Here is a 16362-nt window from a genome sequence, read left to right as displayed (position 1 = left end):
TCTGGTAAGGAGTGCCTCAGCGCTGACACCTGGTCGCTCATCTTAAGACCACCATTAACCAGACAGACTATGCTTTTCCATATGCACTATAGCAGCCATACCTGGGAAACAGGTAAACTGTCATTCATTCTTGTGGTCAAACCTTGAAAATACCTGCTATTCCCAATAGAGCCCGCAGTTGTACTATAGTTATCAGTAAAAGTAGTTATATGGGTAGGTTAAATGAGACCAGAAGTTGTGAGCCTGGTAGAAGTGGTACAAGTAATAATAGAAGTAATGCAGACAGAAAAGCAATTTGTCAGGTATGTATGTCTTACGGTGGAGTTGAGGGTACAGGTTTGCTAAGTGCTTGAGGGTAGATGGCGCAGTATATTAATTATTCTGTCCTGCTTTACTCTATAATTGACCAGAAATTGGTAGTACACCAGTGGCAGGATTGGAAAGCATTAATAATGTCCCTTTAAAATGGGTGTGGGCTCTGGGAATACACAAATCGGATTATAATTGTTGATACTGGAATAGAGAATTTTTCTGGTACTGCTTCAGAGAGGGTCACCCATTTGCTCTTTCTGTGCATTCTCCTTCTTTGGTTCTTTCTGAGCAAGAAAATGAACTCCCGAAGCAGGGTCTGCTTCTGGCTTTGGTCCCAGTTTTATTTTTCGAACCTTGCTTTCCAACCCCTTGTGGTGCCCCATACAAGGAACGAGAGATTGGATGTTTGCAGGATTCTTGATACAGTGCAGGTTACAAATTAACTGGTAGTTGATCCGTGGATGGAGATTGTCCAGGTTCCATCTTTGCCAGAGGTAGAGCCAAAGGCCTGGCTACCCTCTTATATTGTTTGGTTGAGTTCCAAGGCAGAAGCACTTCTTTGTACCTTACATACTGGATGCCATTTGAAATGAAAGTCTGGTATCGCAGGACCCCACGTTTTGCAGTTTGGTGTGTTCTGTCCAAGAGATGCTAGCACACGTGTGCGTCTGAAGATTTAGCCTCCTAAAAGAGCGGTGTGTGACCGCCCTGCTAACACCAGAAACGGTCGCTCCCCCTCCTCCTCTCCTGGCTGGTATCGTACCTATTGCTGCTGAATTCTGCCTCGCATTTCATTTTATTTTGGAATTTAAAGCTGCGCCGCGCTTTGACACTGATGTGCCTTGCTGCCTAATAGAATAACATTTCGAGTGTGGTGATTAGTGATTAGCCCTGCACAGCGCTTTCTGGCTTCACCTGATATAGCGCTTTCCTCTGCTGGCCTGAGATAGTCTTGCCCTGCATAGCGCTCCATTTTCAGTGAGGCTTTTGTTGGTTGAGACGCCCGCAACGTTTGTTTACCAGACTGCCATTTTGTTGATTTGCTGACCGTCCCTGACCCTCCCTGAACCTCGCTCCCGCCTCCCTGCTGCCCCTCCCACGCTCCGCCCCCTCCACTATCCATATATGACGAATGCATCAGCGCGCAGCGTTTCGGGCCCCAGTCGCGCCGAAGGTGTGCCAAAGGTAAGCCCGTCTACGTCCGTCCGCGCCTAGCGCCAGTCCCCCTGGCCCCTGCTCCAGTCCCCCTGGCCCCTGCTCCACCCATCCCCCCGCATTATATACAACGCCTCCACCCTCTTAGCCCTAAATCCCAGCCGCCTCCCTAACTGCGCCCAAGCCGCCCCCGGACACACCCATGGACCCTTCACATGCAACTCCTGCAAGTACGACAGCACCAAGACCAACTCCACATCCACGAACACCAAACAGAGATCTGACACCAACCACCTTAAATGCATCCTGCTCAACACCCGCTCAGTCCACAGACACGCCATCGAACTTTGGAATCTACTAGACACCATCTCTCCGGACGTCGCCTTCCTAACAGAAACATGGATGAACGCCTCCTCAGCCCCAGACATCACCATTGCCATCCCGGAAGGCTACAAGATCATCCGAAAAGACCGCACCAACCAAAAAACAGGTGGAGGCATCGCGATCGTCCACAAGAATTCCATCCGAATCTCAACCAGCTCAGACGTCAACCTCGCTAGCGCCGAACACCTCCACTTCCAGATCCACACCGACCCCAATACCACACTCAGAGGCACCCTCCTCTACAGGCCACCAGGACCCCGTGCACAATTCAGTGATGATATCACTGACTTCATCACACCACACGCCCTCCCCTCCGAGGACTACATCCTACTGGGAGACCTCAACTTTCACCTGGAAAAGTTCAACGACAGCAACGCCACCACCCTTCTGGACAATCTCGCCAACCTTGGACTCAAACAACTTGTTAACACCCCCACTCACTACGCAGGTCACACACTCGACCCCATCTTCACCTCAAGCAAACCTATATCCTTCAGTCACACCACAGCTCTCCATTGGACGGACCACAGCTGCATTCACTTTGTCTACAAAAAGACCACATCCCACAACCATCCTCAACCTACTCTGCGTAGAAACTGGAACAAAATCACCTTCGACCAGATCTCCTCATCGCTTCTTCAAAACCCCCCTGCCCTCTCCTCGAACCCCAACCAAGCAGCCATTAACCTCACCCAATGGATAACCAACAGCGCCGACAACCTAGCACCTTTGAAAAAACGTCAAATTAAGAGACTAATAATAATAATAATAAAGAGTTTTATAGAGCGCGAACAGTTGCCTCACAAGGAGGTATCCCGGCGCTATAAGAACAGAGCGGCCGTAGAAGTCATGTGGCATACTTAACGTTGTGGAGTGAAAAGCCAGGTTTTCAGCAGTCGTTTAAAACAGGCTTCTGAGGGGGCCTGTTGGAGAACGGAAGGAAGAGAGTTCCATAGCCCCGCCACATTGGCCGAGAACGTTCTTCCGCCCAGCCGTGCCCTTCGCACTCGTGGGATCACAATCTTCACCTGCCCGTTGGAGCGGAGGGACCGAGACTGGTGATACCTGGGGAGTCTAACTTTCAGGTAGTTAGGGCAAGTGCCAAACAGGGACCTAAAGGCCAGCGTCGTGACTACAAAAACGCTTCCTGGTTCAACAATGATCTTAAGAAATCCAAGAAACTCTGTCGCTCCCTCGAGGGCCTGGAAAAGAGACCCAAACACCAGCACCATGGACGCCTTCAAAAACGCCACCCGCACACACCACCAACTGATCCGGACTGCCAAGAAAGCAGCACTTAAAGAACGACTAGACGACAACGCCCACAACAGCAAGGAATTATTCAACATCGTCAAAGAGTTTACCAACCCCTCTGCCAACTCAAACGACATCACTCCCTCTCAAACCCTTTGTGACTCCCTAGCTTCGTTCTTCCACAACAAAATCGCAGACATCCACAACAGCTTCGACAACCAACCCGGAGACCAACCCCCCCCAACCTTCTGCCATACCCTCACCCCCCTTGAACATCCTCATCGACTGGAACCCTATCTCCACTAAGGACACCATCCGCCTGATGAATTCCATTCACTCTGGATCCCCCACAGACCCATGCCCTCACCATATCTTCAACAAAGCAGACTCCATCATAGCACCACACCTCCGAGACGTCATCAACTGCTCCCTCAACTCCGCCACCTTCCCGGAAAGCTGGAAACACGCCGAACTCAGCGCCCTTCTGAAAAAACCCTCAGCTGACCCCACCGAACTCAAAAACTACCGCCCCATATCGCTCCTACCATTCCCGGCCAAAGTCATTGAGAAAGCTGTTAACAACCAGCTCGCCGCCTTCCTCGAAACAAACCATTCCCTCGACTCCTCAGTGCGGCTTCCGAGCCAAACACAGCACTGAAACCGCACTCATCGCAGCAACAGACGACATTCGAACTCTACTGGACAATGGAGACACAGTCGCCCTCATCCTCCTTGACCTCTCCGCAGCCTTCGACACAGTCTGTCATAACACCCTCCTACAACGCCTCAAAAACATAGGAATCCAAGGAAAAGCACTGGAATGGATCACCTCGTTCCTTACCGGAAGAACTCAGAGTCCGCCTTCCACCATTCAAGTCGGAAGCCACTGAAGTAATCTGCGGCGTGCCACAAGGATCCTCACTCAGCCCCACCCTCTTCAACGTATACATGAGCACCCTCGCAACCATCGCACGCCAACACAACCTCAACATCATCTCCTACGCTGATGACACTCAACTTATCCTCTCACTCACCAAAGACCCGAACACCGCCAAAACCAACCTACATGAAGGGATGAAAGAAGTAGCCGAATGGATGAAGCAAAGCCGTCTGAAGCTGAACTCTGACAAAACAGAAGTCCTTATCTTAGGTTCCTCCCCCTCCGCCTGGGATGACTCTTGGTGGCCAGAGGCCCTTGGAAAAGCACCCATCCCGACGAACCACGCACGGAACCTGGGCGTCATCCTGGACTCCACACTCTCGATGAACAGACACGCAGTCTCATCATCCTGCTTCAACATTCTTCGCATGCTCAAAAAAACATTTCGCTGGATCCCCACCGAAACTAGAAAAACGGTCACCCACGCGCTGGTCACAAGCCGCCTGGACTACGGCAACACCCTATACGCCGGTACCACTGCAAAACTTCAGAAAAAACTCCAACGCATCAGCCAGACTCATACTAGACATCCCGCGTAAAGACCACATCTCTAGTCACCTGAAAAACCTCCACTGGCTCCCCGTCAAGAGAATAACATTCCGCCTCCTAACCCACGCACACAAAGCTCTCTAAGAACTCGGACCCGAATGTCTCAACACACGACTTTCCTTCTACACACCCCCCCCCCCCCGCCAGCTACGCTCCTCCGACCAAGCCCTTGCTACTGTACCTCGCATCAACAAAACCACCATGGGAGGAAGATCCTTCTCCTACCTGGCAACTAAAACCTGGAACTCACTTCCCACTCACCTTCGCCTCACTCAAAACCACCTAGCATTCAGAAAGCAACTTAAAACTTGGATTTTCGACAAGTAATTCCCCACCCTTCCTCAAGCGCCTTGAGACCCTCTGGGTATGTAGCGTGCTATATAAATTATTTGACTTGACTTGACACCAGAGGGACATGGGAATAGGCGACTCTCCGACCAGTGCTAGCTGGGATTGTCAACCTGTTGACCATGCCCAATACCAAATAATTCTCACATAAATGTAGCATCTTTTGTCCCTCTTTGGTGTCTCTGTGCAGTTCCCTTTTTTGAAAGGTAAAAAGATCTTTATTAGCAACCCTCATACATTAAAACTCAATGGACTGGCTGGATGGTAGTTTCCTGACAACACACAGGTTTTGTATTCTTTAGAAGTCCTTGCTTGAGGCGCTTAATGAATATCATGTCTTCAGACGTTTTTTTTTTTGTCTGGATGGGAATGTCTGGCGATGTTGATAGTCTGAACGAACAGGAACTCTGCTTGGGATGCTTCACTGGTAGGACTGGAGCCCCTTAAGGCCACGGATCGCCGAAGGAAATGTTCAGCAAAAGAGAGAGAGAACTGAAATTATTTTGAAGACCTTTTTTCCTGTGTCTGTAATGTGGGGTGGCAGGATCAGCAGAGGTTGCAGCCTTTTAGTGGAAACAGGATTATCAAATGTGTTTGCTTTTTTTGGGTGGACTGTAAAAGAAATTGCAACATCTTACTGTGCACGTCTGCTGCTTTGATGTTTCTGTCAGCACTTTCTTTTCTCTCACTTCATTTCATCGGGTGAAGCCGGTTAAAGAAATGGGGTAGATGTGAATAGTTGTTCACGGGTAAATCTGCAGACGTCGAAACATTAAAAGTTGTGTTCATTAATTTTTTTTCTTAAATATGTGCTTCCTTTAAACATACGTATTAACACTGGATTAAAGCCCACCCCCCACCCACAATTCTTTTCTCTCCCATGGCAACATTGGACCTTCTGCTGGCTCCAGATCTTAAGGAACAACTTCACTAGGCCTGCAGACCTGTTTCTGTTAGTCGGCAAAACCCTGTATTGTGAAACCTGAAAGTACATATGTGTAAATGGGAAAAGTGAAACCAGTCTGTGCTTCCATACTTCGTTTTAACACAGTCCCAATGGGATTTTTCTCCTAAAAAGCATGACTGTCGAAAGGTGCCCCTGGTGTTAGACCAGTTGGAGACTTTGCCTTTGATTCGATCATTTTATGAATGAAATTGGAGAAGCTCTGTATAAAAACAGCCAGAATTCTATGTAAATAGGATGACTGATTACCTTGCATGAGTGGACTGCCAAACCGTTCTTTGAAAGCTTCTGATGGGAATCCAAAGCCCTGCTGGATGGCCAGTCCCAGCACCACCAGAGTTGGCTAAGCAGCACAGGTCTTGCAAAGAACTATTGTGGTAATGTCTGAAGGAATAGACATTTTATGGTCATCCGGGAGGCAGAGCCTGGTGAAAAAGTGAAAAACCACGCCTGAAAACAGACCCTTGCTCTGCTTAATTCTTTTAATTTCTTTCTTTCAGAGACGCTGTAAAGATTTAAAGGCGAAAGGCATCCTGTTTGTTGGTAGTGGAGTGAGCGGAGGAGAAGATGGTGCTCGCTATGGTCCATCCCTAATGCCTGGAGGAGACAAGGCGGCATGGTGAGTATTGGGGAGGGGGGGGGGGCAGCTACTGTTGGACATGGGGCAATCTATGCAGGTGTTTTTGGAAGGTGTAAATAGCGTAGTGTTATAAGTGAGGACTGCAATAAGGGTTTGGTGCGTTGGCTGGTTCTGCATGGAGGCACAGAGGAGAAGCTGTTATCTGTAGTGTGGAGGCTGAATTGCAGGCATGGATGTATCCGGATCAGTTGTGTTCAAGAGTAGAATTGGCTATGTCAGTGAGGAAGGTAAACATTCAGTGACTATTGTGCTTGGTTGCTAAGCAGTTGTAAAGGTTGTAGTGACTGATCCGAGGTTGCTGTGTGAGTTGATCTGTTCAGTGGGAGTGGTTTTGAATACCCCAAGGGACAGCTCTGTGTTAGTCTCTGGAGCTCTGCCAGGCTGTGCAGGACCTGGGGGATGTGAGCTGTGGGTGTCGGGGTTTGAGTTATTGTACATTAAGGAATAGCATAGATGGACAAGCCAAAATGAGATCACCTCCAGCTCGGGACTGAAGCTTTGTCTTCAGCTTGAACCAGGTCTTCAGCGTTATCGAGCAATTTCAGAGCAGAGCCCAGTTTTGCAAAGTTCTGCCCATTTTCTCCCGAAAAGAAGAAAACAACTTCGTTCTAAATGTTGTATTTTATTACGCAGCATTCATCAAGCCTGCAGTGTAGGTTTTCCCTTGAAACTGCATTTTCTGTGGATAACGAGCAAGAGAAGAGATCTGTGGTCTGGAGATGCATTGTCCTGTCCAAAGCTTGTAACGAGAGCAAGCTGTGTGGGAACATCCGGCCTCACGGTTTTGCCGACTTATGTAATGAGGTGTTGGGCTTCTCCCAAAATAGGTTTGTTAGTTATAGAACGCAATTCAGATGTATTGTAAGGTTTGCAGCTTAATGTTATGCTCTACATGTTCAAATATTCGTTCTGGGTACGTTTGCTCCCCTTTGAGACTCTTTTGTAGTCACACTTTGCTTAAATTGAATCTACAAGCAATTTCTAAATTGTATGCAAGATTTTGCATCTGCTACATTTTGCAAGATTTTGCTTAGATGACTTTAAAGCTCTAACTTATTATACTGTATTAAATAAAGAAAAGTTATTTTCTATAAAAGAGGGTGTAGGAGCATTTCCCAATTCACCCTTCTTTGCTTTACTCTCTCTTGGTCCTATTTTTTTAATCTCTTGAGTCCTCAAGTGTTTGGAGGCAGCCTTCTAGTCTTGTAAAGTGCTACACAAATAAAACTAAACATACCAATATATTTCCAGTCTCTGAAAATCCAAATCTCCGATTGTGGAATCCTGGCTCAGTGGCTTCGCCATTTGGCCAAAGCGTGTGATCCTAGGCAAATTACTTCATTGGGCCTAATTTTTCCCTCCCTTCCAGATTTGAAAGCGCATAGAAGCATTCATTTCAGAGTGTGAACTATACACAAACTAAATCCTCCCTCGTGTATGGTTAAAAGACAGTGTCACTCCATATGTAATAATATTATTGGCCATTGATACAGTGCAAACCACAAAGCCCATTGGCTCTTCACTCCCATTTGGTAGTACTACCTCAGCATTTGAGGCGTGGAGTTCTAGTGTGAATGCTTCTAAGTTTATTTAGACCTCATTAAGGTTAATGCATGTCTCTCAATAAACTAATATAATCGAATGACTAAAATGAAACACATATGGTAACCAAGCAGGCTGTCTTATTTACATGACAATTCTTTCAATAACGCCAGTCCTATTTTAGCTCTAAACACCAACCCAGATCCCCCTGGGTTGGATCATCTCTCCCCATGAATTTATCTATTTGTCCTCCTCGAATAAATAAAGCTGTTGTGTGTGAAGTGGTGGTGGTAGCAGTTATTGTGGTGTTAAACTACAGGTGTATTGAGCAGGGTCTGCGACTCTTAAGATAGCTGAGTGCAATTTATGTAAGCCTGCTAAATGTAGGTGCACATAATATGGGTGTAATGCTTTTCTAGAGCTCTCAACAGGTATCTCAGTTCGACCACAGCACCTCCTACTGGTCTACTTATGGGACACGCACAGACACATCTCAGTCAGTACACCACAATCCTCCCCTACAGCTTACCTTGCTGTTTCAGTACTGGATTTCATAAATCACTCTGTTGATGTACTTCAATATTTACATGCATTGTCCCTCTACAGGCCGCATCTCAAGCCCATCTTCCAGAAAATAGCTGCTCAAGTGGAGGGTGAACCTTGCTGCGACTGGGTGAGTAGAAAAGAGACTGCTAGTTAACACTACGGTCTTCATTATTTGTATGTGTTTTTTTGTTTTTGTGTGTTTTCTGTGCCTGTGACCTACGTGTCTACTGCTAACCTCTGTTTAACTAGAATTTGCAGAAAAGTTTGTATCTCTTTCCCTCTCTCCTTCCCTCTCTCTCCCTTTAGCTGTCTTACTGTATGTATTCTACCTTTCCGTTCTCTGTACCTGGAAGAAAGGAGGAGAGAAAGTGTGTCGATGTGTGCCTGCCTGTCCCTGGCTGCCATGCTTTTATTTAATTCATTGTTTAGTTCATTATTGATGGTTTTGTAGAGGGCATTGGCAGGTGTTGGTGAACATCGCTTAAGGCGGACACTGACGTATACGACCCGCTTCCTTGACAGGTTGGTGAAGAAGGGGCTGGGCACTTTGTGAAGATGGTCCACAATGGCATTGAGTACGGGGACATGCAGCTGATCTGCGAGGCCTACCACCTGATGAAGGACGTGCTGGGCATGAATCAGGACGAGATGGAAAAGGTGAGTGGGATTCCACCCCCTACACTTACACTTACAGCTGCTGAAGAATGTGCTGATACTGGATGATGGTCCGAGCATACCCAGGAGCGTGCTGATGAAGAATGTGCTGGGCACGGAGTATGGCTAAGACTGAGGCACCCTTGTGCGTCTCTTTATTCATCCGCTAGGTACCAGATTATAAATCGCACGCCTGGCATTGAAAGGGCTTTGTGAACAAGGTAACCAAAGTCCGAGGATGGCACTTGGAATCGGTTTTCCCTGACATGAAGCGTGAGGAAGTGCAGACTCGAAGGCCATGTAATGTGTGGAGCTCTGGGCCCTACAAGGCATCAAGTCATATCGCTAGCAGTTTGACCAGCAGTTTGCCACCAGGAAAGGGAGGCGATTATTGTGGTTATATCAATAACTTTACTTCTCACAAGGCATCGCTTCACTTTGTCCCGGGCTTGTGTGTGACTATGTTTTTGTCCTCGCGGGGTGTCTGCATTTTCAGCCCCTTTGCTCTCCACATTGGCACTCATACCAAACTCATGCAAGGAGGCCAATAATTCCAAAGAATAAACGGTCAACCTCGCACTCTCCAGAAATATCCCTAGCGACACCGTATGGTAGTTTTATTTCCAGGCACATATTGCACCAAATGAGAATGAACCACCTTGGGGAGGTTCGGTCTCATGATGTTAAAACCAACCTATTCATCTACATTGTATGTAGCCATAGGTATTCTGGTCTGTTTGTAAGGCTTTCTTTTGACATATCCCAGCACATTGTGTATAGCCCAGTGCCATACGTAGGCTTTCTTCACAGGAGCAAATCACATATGTGCCTATACAACTGCTGGCAGTACTTTTCCATCATCCAACTTTTTTTTTTGTTGTTTTTTTTTTTAAAAGCTCTTTGCGCCCTTTTGTGACATTGCTGAGGCCAACACATTCCTGTGTTTTTTTTAACCAGGCTTTCGAAGATTGGAACAAAACGGAGTTGGACTCCTTCCTTATTGAGATCACAGCTGATATCTTGAAATTCAAGGACACTGATGGCAAATACCTGCTGCCAAAAATCCGCGACACTGCTGGACAGAAAGGAACTGGCAAATGGACGGCCATCTCTGCCTTGGAATTTGGCATTCCTGTTACATTGATTGGTAAGTGTGCTCCCCTACTTCGATGCTCAGTCTTCGAATATTTCTTGATGTAGGCAATTGTGGGACTAAGTGTTATCACAGGTCGACTTTCACAGAACTCCGGTCTTGTAACATGGTGTCAGCACAAGGACTCACTAGAGATCCCCAGCATGTGAAGTTTTTATGAATTTTCTTATGCAGTCTTAACGGAGCCCATAGTCTAGTAATTTTCTTTGGTCCTCTGTATATTTTAGATTCCGTCTCTAGACCTGGCCTGATTTGGGTCTGAGCACGACTCTCACAGGTGTTGTAGGTTAAGTCTCCCTGCCTGAAGACCAACTTTGACCCTGGACCCTCCCTGAATAGAGCTTGTTTGACCTGGTGTTGTAGGTTAAGTCTCTTGACTGATCGCCTCAAGTAAAGCAACCTCAGCATTTCTATGCTTTGGGCCCCTGGGCATTCTCTAACTCAACCGGTATCTGTGTAAGTCTTTCCCATGTGTTGTCGGTTCATCGCAAGATTTGCCGTGACCCAGAGTTGGCCTGGATCCTGCAGATTCAATTTTTCATCTGACCCGGTCGTAAAGCGGAGTCCCCTTAAGTGTTGTATATTCTTCCCTTGCACCCTAAGGCCTGCCTCTTCCACAAGCTGTTTGCAGAGTTTTCATTTGTGATGTAGATTCCGTATTTTAACGCCCCCTTCCGATTCTCCCCCGCCCCGCACACCTGCCTCGCAACCCATCTCACGGGCCTACACTTGCGCCATCACTGGACTTCCAGATGTTGCAGGTTGATTTCTTGTATCCTATGGCCATTCCCAGGTGCTGTAGGATCAGTCCCTTGATTTCCTCCCCCCCCCCCCCCACACTCAAGTAGACTATATGAGCGGAGCTCTTACAAACTTTTTAAGGTTCCGTCTTTAGACACTATGCCTGCTTCTGAACAGAGATTTTTCCAGGTGATGCAGGTTTAACATTTTACTCTCGATCTGCGCAGCTGCTGTCCTACAGCAGAGCTCTCCCAGGTGTCTGTTTTCTAGATCCCGAGGCCTGCTATGAATTGGTCTGTGAGCAGACTTTCACAGGTCAAAAAGGCTCAGTCCCTGGGTTCCACCATCTGCTTCGGGCACAGGCTCTTTGAACCGAGCAGAGCCATCTGTGGTGGTTTGAGTTTATTGCACTAATGCAATCCCACCGGAGTCTGCTTTTGATCCGCGTTCTTCAAGATGTAGGTTCCTTAGATTGCAACGCCCTCGGTTCTGATCAGAGTCTTACAGGTAATATAGGCTACATCCCTGGACGCCTAGGCCTGCCCCGATTACTAGTTCTCTGAGCAGGCCTCTGCCAATGTTTACATAGTTGTCGTCGGCCGGTCCCCTGGATACCCATAGCCTGCTTCCACATCTCGAACAGCAAAGACCTCTCCCAGTTGTTGTAGGTAGATTCAGCCTCTGTTTACCATGATCTGCTGTTAGTAGATCTCTCCCACGTGTTTCAGGTTCAGAGCCTGAATCCCTTAGCTTGCTCTGATGTGCAGAGCACTCTCGGGTGTTGTGAGTGCAGTCCCTGGAGCTGGAGAGTTGCCCTAATCACAGCTCCGAGCAAAGCATTCCCAGCAGTCCAGAGATCTAGGAAGTGAATGGACCAGGGCGCTGTTCTGAAATGAGCTCTCGCAAGGGATTTCTCTTGGAGTCCGTGTACACCAGTGCCTACTTTGACCCTGGATCTGTACATGGTTCTCACAGATATTGTACGCATGCCTCCGGGCAGCATTGTCATTACACTGGGAGTCTGTCTCTACCTGCCTCTGCTTGGAGGCACACCCACTGGGTGTGGCCTGGCAAACATTACATGAATACCTTTTGCTCTTCTTGCCTTGAAGAGATTAAGACTATGTACTCCGTTAATTCCTTGCTGACATTTTAAGGCTGCTCTGAGATGCAGAGATGCATTCCTTAACTGACAGGACCTCCAAGCAAGGCAGGGGCTGGGCATAAGTGGAGGAGGGGGGACTCATCTCTAGCTATATTCTCCCACCATCACCCTTAGCAAAGTGTACACTCCCCTCTTCCGAATGCCTAGCTTGTGATCTGCTGTGTTTCTGCTTTGCTGGACGAAGGTGTCGATTTTTGTAATTTGTGCTGTGCTTCCTTTCAGAAAGTGCAGAGCTTCACAACCAGCCTTGTGCAAACATGCCACTCCTTCTCCAGTCACTGTGGCTGGGAAGTCAGCATGACTTGCAGCCTCGGTACACCTGAGTCATCCTTGTCTGTCTCTGAACTGTAATGGGGGGTGGGTGTGGCCTTTCTCATTGAGGTCAGGTGGGGGCTCCTGGTCATAAGGGCTGTAGGTTTGTGTGCAGGGCAGGAAGTCCATGGGCTAGGGGGAGCGAGAGCTCCACAGCTGTAGAGGGGTTTTCCAGGGCTGAGAAGAGGGAGTGCTTGGACTCCAGGTTTGTCGTTAATGAGGTTAAAGGGCTGTGGTAAGTTGGTGTTCACGGTCTGGGGGAGCAAGGTGTTCAGCTTAGTGGAATGTGCTGGGTCATCGGTGTACAGTGCTTCGAGGATATTTGGGCTCCAGGAATTCAGCAGGGGAGTGTACTTAAGAAGATGCTTATTTTAAGCAAAAGGAGAATTACGCAGTCCTATTGCTCACGCTATGTTCACTTGACAAGTGTTTTTCAGAGCTTCCTACTCCAGACACTGTGGGATGAGACCCAAAAGCTACTTTAATTATTTCTTTGAGGCAGAAGTGAGAACTCAGCTCTGCAGTGACTCGTCTCAAAACGCGGAAAGAAAAAACAAAGGAAATGATGGACGGAGCGTTGACAATACAAGCACTCACCGCCAGTCAATTGATCTGGGTTTAATCCATCACCGTTCTTTAGCCCACTCTGCCACCCCAGTTCAGACATGGCCATATGCAAATCAGTCTGACCCTGTGCCTCATGGGAACAGTCCAGCCCGAACTGCCAAGCCATGACTTCCCTGGACCGGAAACAAGCTACCGAGGACTGGTTTCTGGCATTACAGCTGTCTTCAGCCTGCTTGCTTGAATCCAGTGGCAAAGTGAGCAAGGGACTCACGTCTGAGCATACCCTGCCAACTTATGGCGAACAAAGAAAAAACAAAGTAAATGATGGACGGAGCGTCAACAATACAAGCACTCGCCCCCAGTCAACTGATCTGGGTTTAATCCATCACCGTTCTTTAGCCCACTCTGCCACACCAGTTCAGACATGGCCATATGCAAATCAGTCTGACCCTGTGCCTCATGGGAACGGTCCTCGGTAGCTTGTTTCCGGTCCAGGTAAGGCATGGCTTGGCAGTTCGGGCTGGACTGTTCCCATGAGGCACAGGGTCAGACTGATTTGCATATGGCCATGTCTGAACTGGGGTGGCAGAGTGGGCTAAAGAATGGTGATGGATTAAACCCAGATCAGTAGACTGGGGGCGAGTGCTTGTATTGTCAACGCTCCGTCCATCATTTCCTTTGGTTTTTCTTAGTCTCAGTCTCAAAACGTGCTCAGACTTTAGGGCTTCAGTCATGAACTATTTCACTGGTAAGGGAGACCCCTAGAGCTGCTCTCACACTTTCCTTTAATCCAACCTCACCCCAAAAAGGGTTGTATCCAAGGTCAGCAGCCATCTCCCTTAGTCTGGCCACGAGATCCCCAATGCAGGCGGGTTCAGTTAATTCCTTATTGTGAGTGAGGACCGCAGGACTGAGTCACAAAGCACTGAAAGTAATGTGGGACCGAGGGCTGCAGTTATCCTAGCGCCCTGTGTTCATACCCGGTCAGCAGCCGTCTGTCCTTCAGATTGACGGGAGGGCTCAGGGCTGGTGCAGCATCTTCTTTACTGTGATATGGAACCTCAGGACTGAGTCACTAGACACTGTGTTTATAGGCTGCAGTCACTGACCCCAGAGGTAGGAATAATAAAACAAGGTTGTAGTTGTACCTTTTTTAATATGGGATGGGCCAAATCAGATCGATGTTAGGCGTGTCTCTTCCCCTCCAACCACTAATCATCCTCCTAAGAGGTTGCGACAACAGTGCATACCCTATGACCACTCCGAGAAACCAGCTCTTTACCCACCTCCTGGTGGAAGCCAGGCTAGCACCGAACTGGTGTGAAGATCAGGACTAAATGAGATGAACACTGACTCCAAGGATTCACAGGAGGGTGGGCTGGCACTTCATTTGGCATTGTCCTCCTTTGTTTCTTATGCTACGGTATGCATGGTGATGTTGGTCAAATTTAATGCACACGTGTGGGTACTAAACATAGTTAAATGTTTGCTCTAAAATAAAATAGTTAAATATATGGGATGAGGCATCCAGGGCTGCTGTCACTATTATCCCTACTTCCAATGTGGGTTAATTGGTTGATATGCATGCCAGCAGCCCTGAATCCCTCAGTATGGGTTGAGACTGCAAATCTTCCTTGGTGTGATTGGGAGCCTCTGTTTACCTTTGGGTGAAGTGAAACCTGCATCTACAGTAACTGCTCGATCAAGGTAGGAATGACACTGAATATGGGAACACAATCTTCATTCACTCACTCCTTACTCGTGTTGAATCATGTAATTTCCTGTCATCTTCTTGTATGTCTTACCTGGCTACTGGCTTAAGTTCTCTGGCCTCTGATGTTGGGTTTCTAGTCTTGGGAACGTGCTGACCTTGTTTGTTCTCTGCAGGTGAAGCGGTGTTTGCACGCTGTCTGTCGTCTTTAAAAGAGGAGCGCATTGAGGCCAGCAAGCAACTGAAGGGACCGAAGCAGGCCACGTTCAGTGGGAATAAGAAGACCTTCCTCGAGGACATCCGCCTGGTAAACTCAACAGGGCCTGAGCTCATACTAGAGGCGCATTATGCTTTCGCTCGCCTGTTTCTCCAGTCCCTTTCTGATTGTATCTGCCAGCTGGCTTGTCTTGTCCTGTCCTGTCCTTCCTCTTGGGTGTTTATCTGGCACCGCTTTGTGCTCTCTTGCTTAGCATGTCTTGATGGTCTGCTTTCTTATGTTGGGCCTGTCCTTTTACTCGGGCCTCGCCTTGCTCGACGCGGCATAATCCTGTCACATAACTGCTTGCTGGACATGTCCTGTTCCTACCAAAAAACAAGGCCAATGGGACGGTCCTGTTTCTTTGACCCTATTTCTTTCAGGCATTCTCCTTTTCCTGTTGCCAGATTTCTGGCGGTTTAGCTTTGTTGCTCTGCTCTTTCCCTGGCTGGGCCTGCTGTGTGTTTTTGGTAATGCCTCTTACCAGGCTACCCTCTTCTGACCATGCCTTTTTGCTGGACTTGTCATACACTGTACCCCAGCTGCTTGCTGACATTCTCTTGTTTCTCTGGCAATGCTTCCTGCCCTCCTCTCACAAAAGTCATTGAGGAAAATTGCGCAATCTAAAAGTAGCTACTAAGCCAGGGTTAGGAAAGCATGACAAATGGGGCTTTATCACAAAGATATGTGCATCCTATCTCTGTAACTGAATGGGTTTGTGTTCTGCTCTCTGTGTGGTCTCCTTATGTTGTGTACTGGGCCAGGCTTCACGTTGTGGGCTCTCTGATGGGCAAGCTCTGTTCTGCCATATGTTTTTCTGCATGCCTTGCCTTACTTGGGACCAAAGAAAAGAATTTCAAATTTAATCAGACTAAATATTTTACGTGAAATGAATGCCAGAGCTAATCAAGTGAATTGATTGGCTACACCAGCTAAACTTAAAGTGAACATGTACTTTTTACCCCAAAAAAGTTTAACTTGACCCCGCAGCTGTAACCACACATTATCTGACTAACATGAAAAATTGATTTAAGAACCACAAGTGGCAGAGACTTTGTTTCTGCCCAAATATTGTTTCCTCTCAGTACAGTTTTTAATAGGGCAGAAGTTGGGCGCTTCCACCAACAAGTTTTCCATTGTGGGAAAGCCTATGCTCAACACAGTGGGAC

At 47.7% G+C, this 16362-nt stretch overlaps 1 protein-coding gene across 1 annotated transcript in view; it reads left to right on the top strand.

The window, feature by feature from the left end:
- The window catches only part of PGD (phosphogluconate dehydrogenase), a 52320-nt gene that overhangs the window by 15536 nt on the left and 20422 nt on the right, over positions 1–16362 (top strand). The window contains exons 5-9 of the mRNA XM_078642260.1: positions 6407–6525; positions 8695–8761; positions 9157–9291; positions 10246–10435; positions 15114–15244. Coding sequence (XP_078498386.1) covers positions 6407–6525; positions 8695–8761; positions 9157–9291; positions 10246–10435; positions 15114–15244 — 642 coding nt within the window. The remainder of the gene's footprint in view (positions 1–6406; positions 6526–8694; positions 8762–9156; positions 9292–10245; positions 10436–15113; positions 15245–16362) is intronic.

Source organism: Lissotriton helveticus, chromosome 5_1 (assembly GCF_964261635.1).
Source record: "Lissotriton helveticus chromosome 5_1, aLisHel1.1, whole genome shotgun sequence".
Lineage (NCBI taxonomy): Eukaryota > Metazoa > Chordata > Amphibia > Caudata > Salamandridae > Lissotriton > Lissotriton helveticus.
The sequence above is the reverse complement of the archived record's forward strand: the minus strand, read 5'-3'. Positions and strand labels throughout refer to the sequence as shown.